This window comes from Psittacula echo (assembly GCF_963264785.1).
Source record: "Psittacula echo genome assembly, chromosome: 4".
NCBI lineage: Eukaryota > Metazoa > Chordata > Aves > Psittaciformes > Psittacidae > Psittacula > Psittacula echo.
In genome coordinates this window covers 105,689,973-105,705,943 of record NC_137738.1, presented here as the reverse complement: position 1 = coordinate 105,705,943, position 15,971 = coordinate 105,689,973, and the positions used below count along the sequence as shown (strand labels likewise).

General features: G+C 44.3%; 2 protein-coding genes across 2 annotated transcripts; one reads left to right on the top strand and one right to left on the bottom strand.

Moving 5' to 3' along the window:
* Positions 1–5,050: 5,050 nt before the first annotated feature.
* Positions 5,051–6,855, top strand: LOC308220368 (interleukin-17F-like; the record flags this gene model as incomplete). Its single annotated transcript, XM_080616292.1, has 3 exons — positions 5,051–5,077; positions 5,803–6,047; positions 6,618–6,855. 3 exons carry the CDS (start codon positions 5,051–5,053, stop codon positions 6,853–6,855), a joined length of 510 nt encoding a protein of 169 aa, XP_080472418.1.
* Positions 6,856–13,723: 6,868 nt separating this feature from the next.
* Positions 13,724–15,766, bottom strand: IL17A (interleukin 17A; the record flags this gene model as incomplete). The annotated part of the gene is made up of 3 exons (XM_080616375.1): positions 13,724–14,220; positions 14,938–15,182; positions 15,740–15,766. 3 exons carry the CDS (start codon positions 15,764–15,766, stop codon positions 13,983–13,985), a joined length of 510 nt encoding a protein of 169 aa, XP_080472501.1. The 3' UTR covers positions 13,724–13,982.
* Between the last annotated feature and the right edge of the window lie 205 nt (positions 15,767–15,971).

Sequence of the window (15,971 nt, the reverse complement as noted above, 5' to 3'; positions counted from 1 at the left end):
CTGTTCCCCACATGTAAACAGTCCCTTCTTTATGCTCTTACCTATTTTGCAGGATTTATCTAAGAAGTCAGGACAACCTGGTCTAGTGGAAGGTGTCCCTGCTGTGGGAGGGGGGTTGGAACCATTCTATGATTCTATGATAAGCTTCAGCTCCCACTGGGAAATGGTGAGTGTGCAACCTCTCTTGAGGGACATCTTGCTCCTTTTGAGGTTAAAAATCACGGGTAATAAAAATAATGATTTGGGGAATCTGATATTGGCAAGCTAAGTGTTTGTTCTTATATGTTTAGCCTTGAGAAGAGAAGGCTATGTGGAGACCTCATAGCAGCCTTCCAGTATCTGAAGGGGGCTTATAAGGATGCTGGGGAGGGACTATTCATTAGGGACTGTAGTGATAGGACAAGGGGTAATGGGTTCAAACTTAAACAGGGGAAGTTTAGATTGGATCTAAGGAAGAAATTCTTTACTGAGAGGGTGGTGAGGCACTGGAATTGGTTGCCCAGGGAGGTTGTGAATGCTCCATCCCTGGCGGTGTTCAAGGCCAGGTTGGATGAGGCCTTGGGTGGCATGGTTTAGTGTGAGGTGTCCCTGCCCATGGCAGGGGGGTTGGAACTGGATGATCTGAAGGTCCTTTCCAAGCCTGACTGTTTTATGATTCTATTCTATGATTCTATGTTGCCTGTTACCCCCTCTCAAATCATGTGCCCCTAATAGTTTACCAGGTTTCATCCCTGCTGCATGTAAGTGAGAACAGGAGCCCCCAGTTCTGGCCCAAGCCTTGTTTGGGTTGTGTGACCCAACACAGAAAGCCTGTCCTTGTGCATCACCCATTGCCCAGCTCATCTGTTGTGCCACCAGGACTTGGCCATGCCCAGAGGTGTGAATGGAAGAGATGGATGGCAGAGATGTTTCCCTGGTGCTTTATTTAGCACACTGCACCTTAGTATTATGTTTCTCAAATCCTTTATCCCCCCGACTCTCTATGGGCCTATTGATGCTACAAATTAAATGTCCTATTTACCTGCCTGCTGCAGGATGGGTGAGCACCCAGACTGCAGGGGCTAGGGGTGAAATCCCCATGCCAGGACCATCAGCATCACCTAATCCCTGCTTTACCACCCAACCCACAGCTCCGGCCAAAGTGTGAAGCTGAGCCAAGGCAGCAGCCAGAAGTGAGGTTTTGCCCATTGTAGCCATGTTTACTCTGAAAATTTACTGTTTGCAGTTCACATCTCTCGACTGTGATCAACAGCTTGGTCTGGAGTCTTGATGTGATAAAGTGCCATCAGCAAACCTTGCAGTGGTAAGCATGGATATGTACAGTCAGCTCTCGAAATCAGAAGGTAGGTGATTTTACTGCGTCACGCATCATGAAGGGGTATAGCTAGGGTTGTCAGGAGTAAGCTGCTGGAGATTGGAGTCCTGCCTTGTGCTTTAGCTCAGTTCTGAAATGTTTATTTGGCCCCAGTGTCTGGAGATCTCAGAGGTTGCAATTTCACCCCCATTATCTCCTTTTCTGGTGCAGGCTACAGAAAGTCCTCTGCTCTTCTTCAGTTGAGCTGGCTGAGACACCTACCACGAAAATGCTGCCTATTCTCCTAGCAGCTTGCTGCGATGTAGACACCCATGGACTCTATCCATGTGATGGGGTGGTGGTGGGGCAGAGGGTGCTGCAGAAGCATTACTTCAAGATATATCCTATTAATCTATTAGGATTCCAGCCGTATCTATTTTCCCAAGTCCTTCCTGCATGGCCGGGCACCTGCTTCCAGAGCAGAAAATGATCGTCTCATTGAAACATGAGTACCAGCTATGAATATTTATTTGCACAGATGCAGCTGAGAAACAGAGCTTGCTTTGCCCAGTAGCAGAGTCAGTGAAATGCAGGTCACAGCTCTGTGCCTGGTGTTCATACATCTATGTTCAAAGACATTTGGGTACTTTTGGTTTCTGTCTGCTCAGGAGTTGTAGTTCTATGTTTCCTTGAAGGTGGTGCAGGTGACCTCTTTTAAATCAGATTTTCGGTGAACTTCAACACAAATTGAGTCATAGGAAATTTCAGGTCAAAGAGGGAATCCTCGCTGAAGTTATAAACCACTGAGGATGGAAGGTGTGAATGGAAAGTGGTGGTCAGGGCTAATAACCCACTATTTGGTGTGGTAACGTCATTGCTTCATCTCATGTAACAGTTTCCGCTTAACACTGTACCTGCAAAATCCAACCCATTTTCATGGCCCTTTTTCATCGCCCATTTTCGTTGCCCTTTTCCTTTCACTGCCATTGCTCAGGGGAAAAAGTGGGGTCAGTTTCTGGGGTACGGAAGTGGGTTTCTGGTAATTCTACCCTCTTGCAGTCTTCCACTCCCTGTGTTTTAGTAGATGCATTTGTCAGAATAGGAACACATGTCACAAAATTGATGTTACCTCAGGTGAACTTGGTAACCTGAAGCACCAAAGGTTTATGTGACATGAGTTGCTGGTCCCTGAACCATCAGTTGAATCAGACCGCAACAACATGACAACATCCTGCAGTGACATACAGCATCAGTCAGTGGAGATTTCTGCAGGTACTATTCAAGAAAGCTGATAAAGCAGGGACTGGGTTAGTCCCTTCTCATTTGAAAATGCCATGAATTTGTAAGAAGCTCTCGATTTTCCCGAGGACTGAAGGTGAATGTGTGTGAAAAGTCCTACTTTTCAGTCCTCCTTTTCTAGCTTGGCTATATGGCTTTGGGAGAGGCTTCTCATGGGGCTTTTCTCCACACAGAAGCTGATCAGTACCTGAAGGGGGTCTACAAGGGTGCTGGACAAGGACTCTTCATCAGGGACTGTAGCGATAGGACAAGGGGTGATGCGCTTAAACTTAAATGGGGAAGTTGAGGTTAGATATAAGGAAGAAGTTCTTTACTGTGAGGGTGGTGAGGCACTGGAAAGGGTTGCCCAGAGAAGTTGTGAGTGCTCCATCCCTGACAGTGTTGAAGGCCAGGTTGGATGGAGTCTTAGGTGACATGGTCTATTGTGCAGCATCCCTGCCCACAGCAGGGGGGTTGGAACTTAAGGTCTTAAGGTCCTCTCCAACCCAAACCATTCTGTGATTCTATGATAAACTGGCCATGGTCTTTTTCTGCAATAACAATAGCTTTTACTTCCAAAGAAAGGTGCTGGTGTTTCTGGAAAGCCAGCACATGAGCTTCTCCTTTTCCTTTTATTTTCATGCTTCTCTTCCTTAATGGTAAAATGGGAATTATTAGCATGTTCAATTAAAAACCATCATTTTCCATGAACACAAAGGAGTACTGGAGCAGTACCAGGTGGAGGAACCAAAATAACACAGTGCCAATGGAGCCCCTGACCCAGCTCTTTTGGGGCTGTCCAAGGAAGATTGTCAACCTTAGACAAGTCAAAGAGGGAAGCTTCCCCCAGATCACCTTGATGGCTACAGGACTATTGGACTTCTGGTGATGCCCTGGGAAGAGCATTTTGGGACTGTGCAAGACTTACTATGGGATGTTTAAGAGAAGGGGCAAATTTAGGGAAAGGAAAGGATCAGGGCGGATCAGTGAGGAGCAAACTGGAAAATGAGAGGAGGGACGATAGGGACTGATTACGTGTAAGTGGGGTTGTGGTCAGTATGCTGACCCCAGCGTGTCCTGTCTTCCTATTAAATGATTTTCTTCTCCTTTTTTTAGGCGTAAATCCACTCTCCATCCTAAATGCTAGCGCTGCAAGGTCTAAGGGCCAGCAGCCGGGGGTCCAGTATGTGCATAATGTTTGCCTTTGTATGTCAGCATGGAAAGACATCAAGCTGGCCTAGCTCCAGGTGTTGGAGCAGCCATAAGTCTGGGCAGGATGCTGGAGAGACCAGAGGGTCTGCAAGTTCGCTACTGGTGATACTGGGAGGTCTAGTCCAGCTACTGGAGAGACATAACACATTACTGTGCCATCATCATCATCTACAGTCACTGTGAGAATAAGAAAAAAGCTGTTTAAAAAAAACTGTTAAAAAACCTATTTTTTAAAAAAATAAAACTTTACGTTTTATCCACCCCTCTGGCATTCAGAGAAGATGTAAGCAAATTGCAGTACAGTATGGTCATGGGAGATGGTATACCACGTATGTCTGAGGAGTTCATCCAGGAGAAATGCTACTCCAAGGTCCACCCAGTAGATAAGGCCAGAGAAGGGGTAGGAAACCAGCACTCCTACAGCATAGCTCAGGCAGGGACTGGGGGCCCAAAGCTGAACTAATAAGGTGCTTCTTGTAATGGGCTGTGCAGGGAAATCGATAGTGATACTGGTAAAAGCCAGTAAGGCCAGTTAGTGCCCTGAAGACCCTTGCAGGGTGTGCATGAGTTTTTCAAAGCGCTCTCTAGAATGTGCCTCCATGGGATTTCAGCAATGAGTGAGGAAGGCATGCCAGCTCCTGATGCCCTGAGATACCCTGGGAAGAATTCCCCCAGCATCTATTCGTCCCTTGGCAGGTCATGGAAGGACACAGGGATCCTCGAGCTGAGGTGTGTGTAGATTGTGCAATTGAAGCAAAGGGAGGTTAAACCATGAAGTTCCATGTACTGTCCTCATTTTGAAACCCTTGTTTGCAGCTTGCTGATCTCTGCTGTTTGGTTTGTGTGGGGCACATAAAAATGCATCCACTGATGTGTTTGTGGTGAGAGAACATTAATATTTGAAAGAGGGGGTGAGAAGGGAAAAAAAAGTCTGCCTGGGCTTTTTTCCCCTCATTTTCTTCCATTATCTCTTTTTCTGCCTCTATAAACTGTATTGGCTGATTTGGGATTCTGATGACACAGTATCTGCCCTCCCTTTCTGGAGCTAGACGGAAGGAAGTGGGGTAGAAAATGAAATATCAGCTCCTAACCTCGGGTCAGGTAAGCCAGTTATATGCTGCAATGGAAAGGATGGTAGTGGTTGAGCGTCACTATAAAAAGGAGACCACAGTTGGCTTTGAGACACAAGAGAGTGGAAGAGGTCTTGGAGAAGAACTCTTGTGCTCTGTCACTGCGTGCATACACCTAAACAGTGAAAACGGTGCCATGGCTTTTGCCAGCGATGCTGCAGTGGTGAGTACTTACATTTGCTGTAACTGCTGAGATGCATTTGCTGCTAGAGAAAAAGCAGAATGCAGATCCCAAGATGCTATCTACAAACAACACTTTTGGTCTTAGTGGGAGATAAATGGGATGCTAAATCTGCCTCATACAGCCTTCTGTCCTGAGCTTTTGGAAACAGATTGGTGCTCGAGTGACAAAGAAGGCAATGGACTATCCATAATTATCCGTAAGTGCAGCGCTGCTGCTGTGGGATTGGGAGAGACAGTCTTTTTCTCAGACAACATGCTATCAAAATTGCTGAAATTTCACTGTAAAGTGAATGTCTGTCTACTTAAATTTCAACCTGGGTAATATTTGCAGCACTGCGAACTGCTGTGATTTTCTTAAAAGCTTTTGCTAGGTGGTCAACCTTTCCTCTTCTGAGAAAGCATACGGCTTACTAGGTTTGTAAGCTTAGGTCAGCTGAGTTGTTACTCCACCTTGCAGATCGTAAGATCATTGCTGTTTGACTGCAGAGGTGGACCTTTCATAACTTGTTGGAGAGAAGCTCTTCTTGGTGAAGAGCCAACTATGAACCAGAATTTAGTATCATTAGCATCATTTGCTATTTGCTTATGCTGGCCTGTCTCACCCAAATATAAGATGGTCTATTGATGGTTCAGTCTAGTAAAGACTTTCTCTTTGTGCTGTTTCTGTCTTGGCTGGACAGAGCTAACAACACCTTTCTCTCCCAGATCAGATCACTGGTTTTGGTGCTGGTTCTAGTACTCACCGTAGGGAGCTCACCCCATGGCAGGGTAGCTCATCCTCGACCTAGCAAGAACAGTGGCTCTGTGAGGCTTAGTGAAGGTTGCCTGAACCAAAAGAATCTCAAGTTTCCTACCATGGTGAAAGTTGACGTTCGTATCAGCAATTCAGATCATGCCTTTGGGGTGGTCCATGATGTCAGGAACCGGTCTCTCTCTCCTTGGGATTACAGGTAAGTTGTTATCTAAATTGCAGGAGCTGTGCTTCACAGATATTTCTTTGTGGTGAATAGTGACTGGTTTTCAACATATGCCTGGAGTCCTGTGAATGTTGCAAATGCTTCTTGATGTGCGCTTACATTTTGAGGTTGGGTGAGATTTCTCCAAGAGAAACTGCATGTAGTGTGAATTGGAGTGGTTTCTAATCATCTTGTCAATCTTTGCCAATCATAGAATTGTTTGGGTTGAAATGGCTTTTAAAGTCACCAAGTCCAATTTTAACCCAGCACTGCCAAGTCCACTGCTAACCCATGTCCCTAAGCACCACATGTACGTGTCTTTTAAATACCTCTGGGGATGGTGACTCCACGACTTCCCTGGGTAGCTTCTTCCAATGCTTGACAATCCTTTCGGTGAAGAATTTTTTCCTGATATTCAATCTGAGGGTAGGGGAATTCTTTGGCTGTGTGTCATAGTGAGGGTATACAGGTAAATAATATGGTGCTTTCATGCAGATAAGCAAGAAGACCCTGCCAAACCATGTTGTGCAAGTGCATAAAACACTTCTGTGTCCCTATCCCCAGGCTTGATGAGGACCCTAACCGCTTCCCTCAGGTGATTGCTGATGCCAAGTGCCGCCTCTCTAGCTGTGTGAACCCACTGGGGCAGGAGGACCACAGCCTCAACTCCGTCCCCATCCAACAGGAGATCCTTGTCCTCCGGCGGGAGCAGCAGGGCTGCCAGCCCACCTACTGGCTGGAGAAGAAAGTCATCACTGTGGGCTGCACATGCGTTGCTCCAGTCATCCATCACCAGTCCTAGGAAGAATTAGTAGGGGAGGCAACACTGGGAAGAAGAAGTATTTCCTATGAATATCCCTCTGGAGAAATCCCACAGTAGCTCACCTTGCATCCCAAGCATTTAACATGACATCTCCTTTCCAAATCTGAGCAGATTGCATTCTGAAAGTAGTGATCCTTGCTGTTATGGATTTTAGAACAGGAAGCACTGGTAACTTGTGAGGGAGGGAGAGAGATGGTGGAAATGTTGTCCTTGGCAGTAAATTGCCCTAATGTATACCTACCAACCAGCACTGCTACAAAAATCCTTCTCCTGCACTTTCTCTCTCCCTTCCTCATCTCCTAGCTCCTTTTCCTTCTCTGGCCATCCTTGCACACTAGTATATTACTAGTAAATCTGGCCTGATTTACAGATTTTCATTGCACTCTGGGTTCGTGCCACTGCTGCCCCATGGGAAGCAGTGGCTGACTTATTTCAGAACATTTTGGGAGAGAATTGAGTCCACTTGCATTGAGTGTTAAAACAGCAAAGAACTAATGAATGTTTATATTTCTATTTATATTTTCTATTTATGATTGTATTTATGGCTTTGTACGTACCTACAGCATCAAAAAAAAAGATGACTGTTTATCTGTATTTATTCAGTAACTTATCCACTGAATAAAAATTGTGTTTTATTTAAAAGAATGTTGTTTTATGGTAGCTCAAAATGAAAGCATATGCAGAGAATGGGTTTGTGCGGCAGTAACACTGAGAGATTTCAGGAAAGAGCAGGCTTTTTCCGGTGCAGTGATATGAGTAAGAGGGAGTGGAAGAGAACTTGCAACCTAAACAGATGAAAAGATGTAAAAAGGGGCTGAAAGTGGGATGAGGTTGTACAGGCAGCACTGAAGGAGTTGGTAATGGAACCAGGTTCTCTACACCTTAGGAATGGTCCCTAGGGATTATGGCAGACATCGCATTGCAGGGCTGCAGCCAAAATTTGGGATGGGAGTCTATCCTGCTTCATATGAACTGGGAAAGGCCTGTCCTATCCTCTTCCAGACAAGATGGCATCCTTATAAGCAATGCTCTCCTCCACCAGCTGGACGGTTGGCTGAGCAGGAATGCAGGGAAATGTGCAATGATGGCTTCATCTCACTGGTTTTTAACCAGCCAAATACTAGGTGTTGTGCAGGAAGTGGGGGGTAAGGATCCCTCCTCATAAAGGGAACATCAAGGAATTGTACCTCCAGGGCAGGATTGCCTGCTGAGCTGAGGTGCCCTTTCTTTCCCTTAGCTACACAAGGAGCACAGCCCACATAAACACACTGTTTATTATTTTATCAGATTGCTGCAGTGTTGTTTTTTTTGACATTACTCATCTTTCACCCAGAACTGAGCCAGATTCTCAGACCTCTGACTTTGGTTTCTGCTGATGGAGTTTTTATGCCTGTATTTCCTTGTTCACCTGCATTTAAAGAAGGGTAAATGTGTGCGCAACCATACTTGTATTGCATTTTAGCTGCATAGAAGCCACTTCAAATTAGATCCATCTGGTGCAGTTAGACCTGGATTTTCTCCTTCCGAATAGGTTGGATGAGTTGGTACTTGTTTGTCAAGTACGGTGTATTCCCTGTCCTGGAGTCACTGGCCGCCAGTTCAACAAGCCATGGGTAACAAGGTGGGGAAACCATCTCATTCAGTTACAAGCATTTGTACTCATTTGTGGCAGTGGCTGTTTCATTATGACCACCAAGCCCTTCATGTGGTGGAGCGCAAACCCATGGAGGCGTCTTCTACTCACTCTTGCTTAACACTAACTCTCCTTTACAATAACCACTGACCAGGAAATTGCACCCTGCACACACCAGTTCTTACTCCTGACCTATTTCTCTCCATCTTGATAAACCTAGCCCGTGGGGTTGTCCTCACTTGTTTTGTGGGCAGAAAACAAGCCTACTTTCCTCTCTTCAGTCATGATTAGCATTGGGTTTGTGGCAGCTAAATGAGTGCATGCTTTTGTACTGATGATCTTAACCACCCATCAGCTTACCCTAAGAGTTGTTCTAACCGGATGAATTATGAAGTAGCCAATCAAGAAAATGCAAAGGTAGATAATAAAGGAAGTCTCACCCATGGGTCATGAGGTTCTGCAGCCAGCACTACCAACTGCAACCCACACACCTCTCAGGAAGGCATAGGGATTGTTTCTAAATAGAAAAAGCAGCTAGAGTTATTTCCTTCCAATGGCACCATTCTTAGAGTGCAGTTGGTTGTAAATATGAGGATGGTTATTTTTTAGGTGCTGTCTTTTGCAATGAAGTGGGTGGTTGGCTTTCATTCCCAGCAATCTAAGAACAGGGCAAAAGAGTCTGTTTCTTGTAAACAGCACAGTCATATCGCCACCAAGAGCAAATACAGTTCATAGCTGAGGAACAGCCTTTGCTAAAGGCTCTTCTTGGTTTTGTTCCCCTTGCAGCAACAGATCCAGCTCCTGGATGCCCAGCTGGGCATCTCTGGCTTTGAAAAGTATCTTAGAGTAGTCTTCAGGGGCTCAGTTGTTTCACCAAGAGAAGACATATCTGTAGGTTTAGTAGCAGTTCCACAGTGTCTTCTTATAAAGTGCTGGGCTGAGCAAACAACAGTCACAGGTTGGTATATGAGCCTTGTGGTCTTTCCAATCCCTTTACTCTTCTGCTTGCCTCTCACTAGCCTCCTTTCTCCGTCCCCTTGCTCACTCCTCTCCTTGGCTGTGCCTGAAGCAGGGATCCTGTTGTGTAGCAGCTCCCATGGGATGTTGGAGGAGCAGACTGTAGAGACCCCTGCCTCAGCATGGGCTGAGAGGCACAGCAGTGATGTCAGCCCGGGCAGATGTCTACTGCCAGACCTGTGCCGTGACCTGGATATGTATTTATTGGCCTGAAGATGTGAGCCAGGCTTCTTTGGACCCTTGGCAATAGGCAGATGCTCCTGGGGGTGCTCAAAGGGACTACAGACCAGGTCAGACTGTTCTACAAAACCATTGCTTTTGAAAGCGCACAGAAATAATGTAAAGAATGCGAAGGTTTCAACCTAAAAGTTTGAATTAACCCAAGAACTATTTGTGTTTGGTAAGACAGAGGGGCAATGGCTTGAAAATCCAGAAGTCAACACGGATGGTTGGGAGCTAGACCTAACAGACACAGCTCTAAGGGGATGAATGATTTGGAGGTCAGTCCTGTGGGGTCAGCGGTTTGGTGCCAACATGATGGGTATAGATGATGGGATGAGTTTCCATGTCAGGTGTGAGTTCTGGCTGTCCTTGGACCAGACTGACAGACCAGACCAGAAACCTGTTCCCACATCACCGTCACAGGGTAAACTGTGAGACTTGCCTTGATCTCCTTCTTCTGTCTCCTTCCCCTTCTTCCTCTTCTTTGTTCTGTGTTATGATTTTTAATGCTGTTCTTAATGAGAATCTAGGTGAGTGGTCCAAACTTGCGTCTTCTACAACACAGTTACAAGGTGGTGACAAGAAAAAAACCTGCTCACAATGTGTGATTGACTGACGCTGCTTGTCAGACTCAGGGCTGTTGATGGTGATGCGACTGTGTGCCGGTGCTGGTTTTCAGGAGCTGAGAAGATGCCAGCCAGGCTCAGCACAAGAAACAAACTGCGCTTTCTGCCTTTGCTACTCACAAAAGCATTTTCTATCTTTGCTAATTATTCTCCATACTTCCAGAGCTGGATAGTGGTAGTAGCTTCAAGTCCTCAGCTCTTCAGATAAATCCATTCCTGCTGTCTTTCTAACTTTTGCTTCTATTTATTTATTATTTCCTCAGAAAACTAGCTCAAGTTTTCCACCTTTTTCTGGAACTGTAACAAAAGATTAAAATTAAAATTAAGCTTGCTGTTCTTTGGGGGTTGTGGACTGAAAAAAATACTGTTTTCTGGGCATAGAAATATCTACGGATGAGTTTTAGTGGTTTTATCAGTATAAACTGTCATGTTTCTGTTTTATCTGCATTCTTAGTAAGCACAATATGTTTGTATCATGATCAAGGTTCCCTGTTCCCGTAAATGAATAGAGATTGTTTATCTTCTCTCTAACCTGCCCCTATTTTTTGGGGGGTTTGCTTTTATTTCAGACTTCAGAAATCTGTCATACTGGCTTCCTTCATGTTTTAAGGCTTGTCAGACAGCTGAATCTCTATCATCTTTTACAAGTGTCTGGTGTCTGTCCAGCTTGCTTTGATAAACTGCCAATGATGAGCATGGTTATCTGACAGTTTGCTATACAAATGCAATCTCAAACTTCCCTTTCTGCTGGGTTCTACTCACAGGTTGCCCAGCAACCTGGCTGCTAAGCCACTGCTGCTCAGATTTAGCAAACTGACATGAAACTGAGACAGGGAGCAGGGCTGGAATGGAAACCTTTGCGTTGAAGAGGGTTTTGCAGCAATTCTCCCCTGCCCCCCATAATGATATCGTTAAAGGACATAAAATAAGCAGGAATTTGCACTCAAACTTTCCAAAATAAGAAAGAGCAAGCTTTATCTGTTGAATCTCAAACTGGTAAGAGCTGAGACAGAGTGAAAGAGAGGTCCTACTCTCTTTGGTCTCCTATTACGATCATTATTAACTGTTAGTCATCGACATTTGCCCAGATAAACAAAGACACTGATTAGGTGACTTCATGGCAACGTTGCATTGATTTAGAATTATTCTGCGCTTTTCCAACTGAGCACAACAAAGTGAAGGAAGGAAAACCTCTTAGCTCATGATGCCAGGAGTTACAAGAGAACTCACAGCAGGAAATAAAATAGTCTTTAGGCCAAAAGAATCCAGGTGGTTGTATCATTAAATGCTTCTGCAGGAGCATGTACAAAATGGAATCAGTTTGTGGAGGTGAGCATGAAGTTGGCATAAGGCCAAGTAAATGAAAAACGGGTTGTTTCCTGGGGCAAGGATTTAACTAGGTTTGTAAATGGTCCAAGGGAGAATGATGCTGCTGAAAGTGGGACCAGAATATCTTTGCAGCCCGTAAGCAGAAAGCTGTCGGCATTTTGGTACTCCAACTGCATCATCTCTTGCTGACCTGGTTCTGACTTTTTCCATATAGTAGCTCTCTCTCAGCATTTCTAACCAGTCTCCATTACTCCTGTGCCAACTCCAGCTAACGGCACATGACTACCAGGTAATAAAGCATGGGGCTTACCGTAATTTTAACTGATAGAAGTTACTTGGGCTGCTGCAGACATTTTGCCAAAGCTCCATCTATAGGAAGTGGTAGGATGTTGAGAGATCATCTAATGGGCAAGACACCCAGCTCTATTTCAATCTGCCCACACTGATATTTATATAACTCATTGAAAACCTCAGAGGATGAGGTTCCTTGATGTTTTGGGGTTTTATTGACAGTCTGTTCCCATGCTTAATATTCCCGCAACAGTCAGCTGGGGTGAACTTCAGGACCTGGAAGAGACCTTAGGGAAGAATAGCTGGAGATTAGGTAGGAACCAAGCTAAGTTAGTATCACATATACTGCTAGATTCCTGCATATGGGTAAAGTTATGTCAGTGTTTGAAGGTAACTACAGGTGTGGATAGGAGTCTATTGTTGTGATTGCAGGTACTGTGATCACTCAGAGCTAACGAATGATTTGTCTGACCATTATCTATCTGCTAGGTCAGGTATGGGGTGAAACCCGTGTCTCTAGTGTAAGTTTAGGTTACAGACTGACCCACCTGATTTTGACTGGTGTCGATTATGGAGGGTTTAGGCTTATGGCACAGCTGGAGGGGAATAACCCCAGCTCAAAAGGTGAGATGATCACATCTTTATTTAGCACAGCTGGATCTGAAGAAGAGGCATTCACCTGAAGGGACCTTGCTCCTCATTAGAGACTTGCACCTCTGAGCTCTGCGTCTCTAGAAATGCATTATTTGCTGTTGCATTTGCCAATGGCATTTTGTCAGTGCCTGAGCAGGGTCACACCTCTCTAAGATGGCAGCAAACAAAACACCCACATCTTCACAAAGCAGCTTGCCTTCTTAAATGTGGAAGATTTTAATCTGAGCACTTTTAACCCCAGAGTGCTTTAAATAAACCACCTCAGTGCTAGACATCCACCTACCTGAGTCCTATTGCAGCCATGGTAGAAGTGCTGTGTCAGTTTGCTTTACATTTGAAGCATTAACTTCTGGCAATGAACTTCTTGGAAGGACACAAGCATGGAGAAAATGATTGCAGTTAGCAATATGTGGTTAATTGCTTCAGTTATCCACCTAACATACTCATGTGCTTGTGTACCCAGGTAGTGACCCAGCTCCATGGAAAATGTGTTGAAGTGGGCTGGAATGAAATTCAACACATAGCATTGGAACAAAGTTGAAACTCGGCAGTGGAAAATGCTGTTTTAGTGGAGGGAGTTTCTTTCCTCCCAAAGAAGCATTGAAAGTGTTGTGCTGAGCCTATCTTTACAAATTCCTTTCCAATCAAATACGCAGGTGGAAAACTGGGTAGTTACCCACTGTTTTTATCCTAGTCTCTTTAAAATGTGAAACTACTGGGTGTCACTTGGTGAATAATTTTCCTCCAGACGGCTTAGTTTCTCTATCAGTAAAAGGGTGTTAATGATACAAGCTCTAGCTTTCCTATGGGGCTTACATTCTGCTGCAGCAGAGCTAGAGGTTTTGAAGAGAATTTTAGGTTTTAGCACCATGCAAATCTCTTATATGGTCATAATTGAATTGGGTGGTTTCTTGCCTCATAAAAAAGGCTTCTTTAGAAAGAAAGAAGAATAGCACAGAGTATTTTATTTGTCTTTTTATTACACAAAGATAAATAAACAAATACATTATTGCTAACTTTTCCACCAGCATAAATAGAATTACATAAATAGATGTTTAAAAGGGTAAACTAAAGATATGTAGAGAGTACCCATTACTTTTTCAGTCTGGCACGTTAGGGTGTCTGAATTCCAAATTCATAGAGTTCAAGATTTTTGAGGAAAGATTTCTTTTTTTTTTTTACTGAGACTTTTCAAAATTTTAATATATTCTGATAGATTAATCATTAGATCTTGATTCAGTTTTTCAGAGACTGAATCAGGCTGCTTCACTTCAGTGCTGTTAGGAAAAGAAGTTGTTCTCCGTAGCTCCCTGCTCTTACACTACTGGCTGCCTTTAAGCCTGGTGTCGGATCAAGGGGGTGACACATGTGCATCCTACAGTGATTGTTTTCTTCTCCAGCCGGTATGTTTGGTGGCAGCCCTTCTGCTCTCTCTGTAGGACAAGGATCTCCTGTTGGATGGGGATGGAGTTGAGGCTGTGGTCCAGCTGCCCATCCAAATTCATGCACCGGGAGTGTCGGCACGTGGCATCAGCAATCACATGGGGGAAACGGTTGTGGTCCTCATCTATCCTGTAAGTTGACATGAAAGGAAGTATTTGAAATGGAACTGCTGCTGCATCTCTGGAGGCACGATAGTCTGAATCACTACGGGTTCCTAGCTCAGGAATGGGTACCTCCTGGGAGATTGCCTATGAAGGAGCAGTAGACCCTCCACTGCTGTAGGTTCTTAAGAAAAAAGGTGTAAGTAAGTAAATACTGCAGGGTTTTAAGTGTAGACAAACATTCCAGGACTGCATGCAACTGCCTTTGCAAAGAACTTGCTTCAAATAGGCACTGACTTTGAAAGACTGATTGGAGCTTCCCAACATGTCAGATTGACTAATGGACCCAAAGACCTTCAGCTCCCCTAAATGAAATATTCTTAGGGCCTAATGCTTATGTTATTATGTTATTAAATCACCACTGAACTTGGTGCAATGTTAGCTCTCTTGTTGTCTTAGGTAAAGTATGCTTTTGATGATAAAGTTTTCCCTAATATACAAATAAATTACATTACAAAACCAAAAGGCTTTGCTTTCTGTATGTTGGTCTAAATCATGATTTTGCTCTGTAATCCTTTCTGTATCAGTTATCTTTTAAAGAGGATTATATGGACTGTGGACACCCTCATATTTCCAAAATCTCTCAACAGTGAAGCACTGACATAAAGCTATGGGCAAGCCCTGGCATTATTGTGACAGCCAGGGCAGCCAGTGTATTTCTAGACCACAGGGACAGAGACCATACCTGTAATCCCATGGAGACAGGGAGCGGCTGCTGACATCAGGAATCACTTTGGTCTCCTGGTTCGTGGTGCTGATGCTTAAGTTGACTCTCACAGTCTGAGGGAATTTTGAGTCTCTTGGGGTCAGGCATCCAGCATATGCCTGCTTGAAGAGGCTTTCTGGCTTGAGTCCAGGCTGTATCACCTTCCCATAGGCAGAACTGCTGGCTGACAGCATGGCCAGCAGCAGTAAGAGCACTGATCTGAACTGAAAACAATAGGTGCATTTAAGACACAGCGCAGTACAGCTACTGTAGCACAACACACCCTAACAACTCCTTGTGCAGCTCAGAAATTCATCCACAGTTAAAGCCTAAACTACAGGTTGGAATTATGGAAAAACATGCAATATATCACATCCACTCTTGCTTTCATTAGCTAATTCTCACAGTGTTGACAGGTATGTTATACACATTCCGTTGTAATTTGGTAATAAAAATGTTTAAATTACAGGAAATAATACAATACAACAGATACCAGAAATGGTATAACAACAAAAAGACGCTCTAAGGTTGAGTTTTCAATGTTTTTCTTGAGTCAGAGTATGTTGCAGCAGCCCCATTCACTAGTATACCCATACAGTCTCATTGTTGCCCCATGCTGGTGCTGTTCAGCGGTCCCCCCTTTTAGTTATTTTCGATTATTAATGGTTTAAGCAAGCATTTTAAAGATAGGTGCAGATCCTCATTCCTGACAGTCGTTTATTACAATTTAAATATGTCTCTGTCAAAAAGGGGGGTGAAAAACCTGAAAGCAAGTTCTTACCAGAGAAGCACGAAGAATCGGAGACATCTTCCTTCTCTTACTGTAGCTGATGCTTGTGCTGAGCTCTGTTAACTGATGGTGTTTGGGCATGTTTGCTGCTGGAGTTTTTATAAGGGCTTCTGTCCTGTCCTAGTTAATCTGGAGTAGGTGTTTTTTCCCAACCTTAACTGTGGTTTCTGACCATAACTTAACTTACAAAGTGTATGTATATATATTCCATTAACGCAGGTGG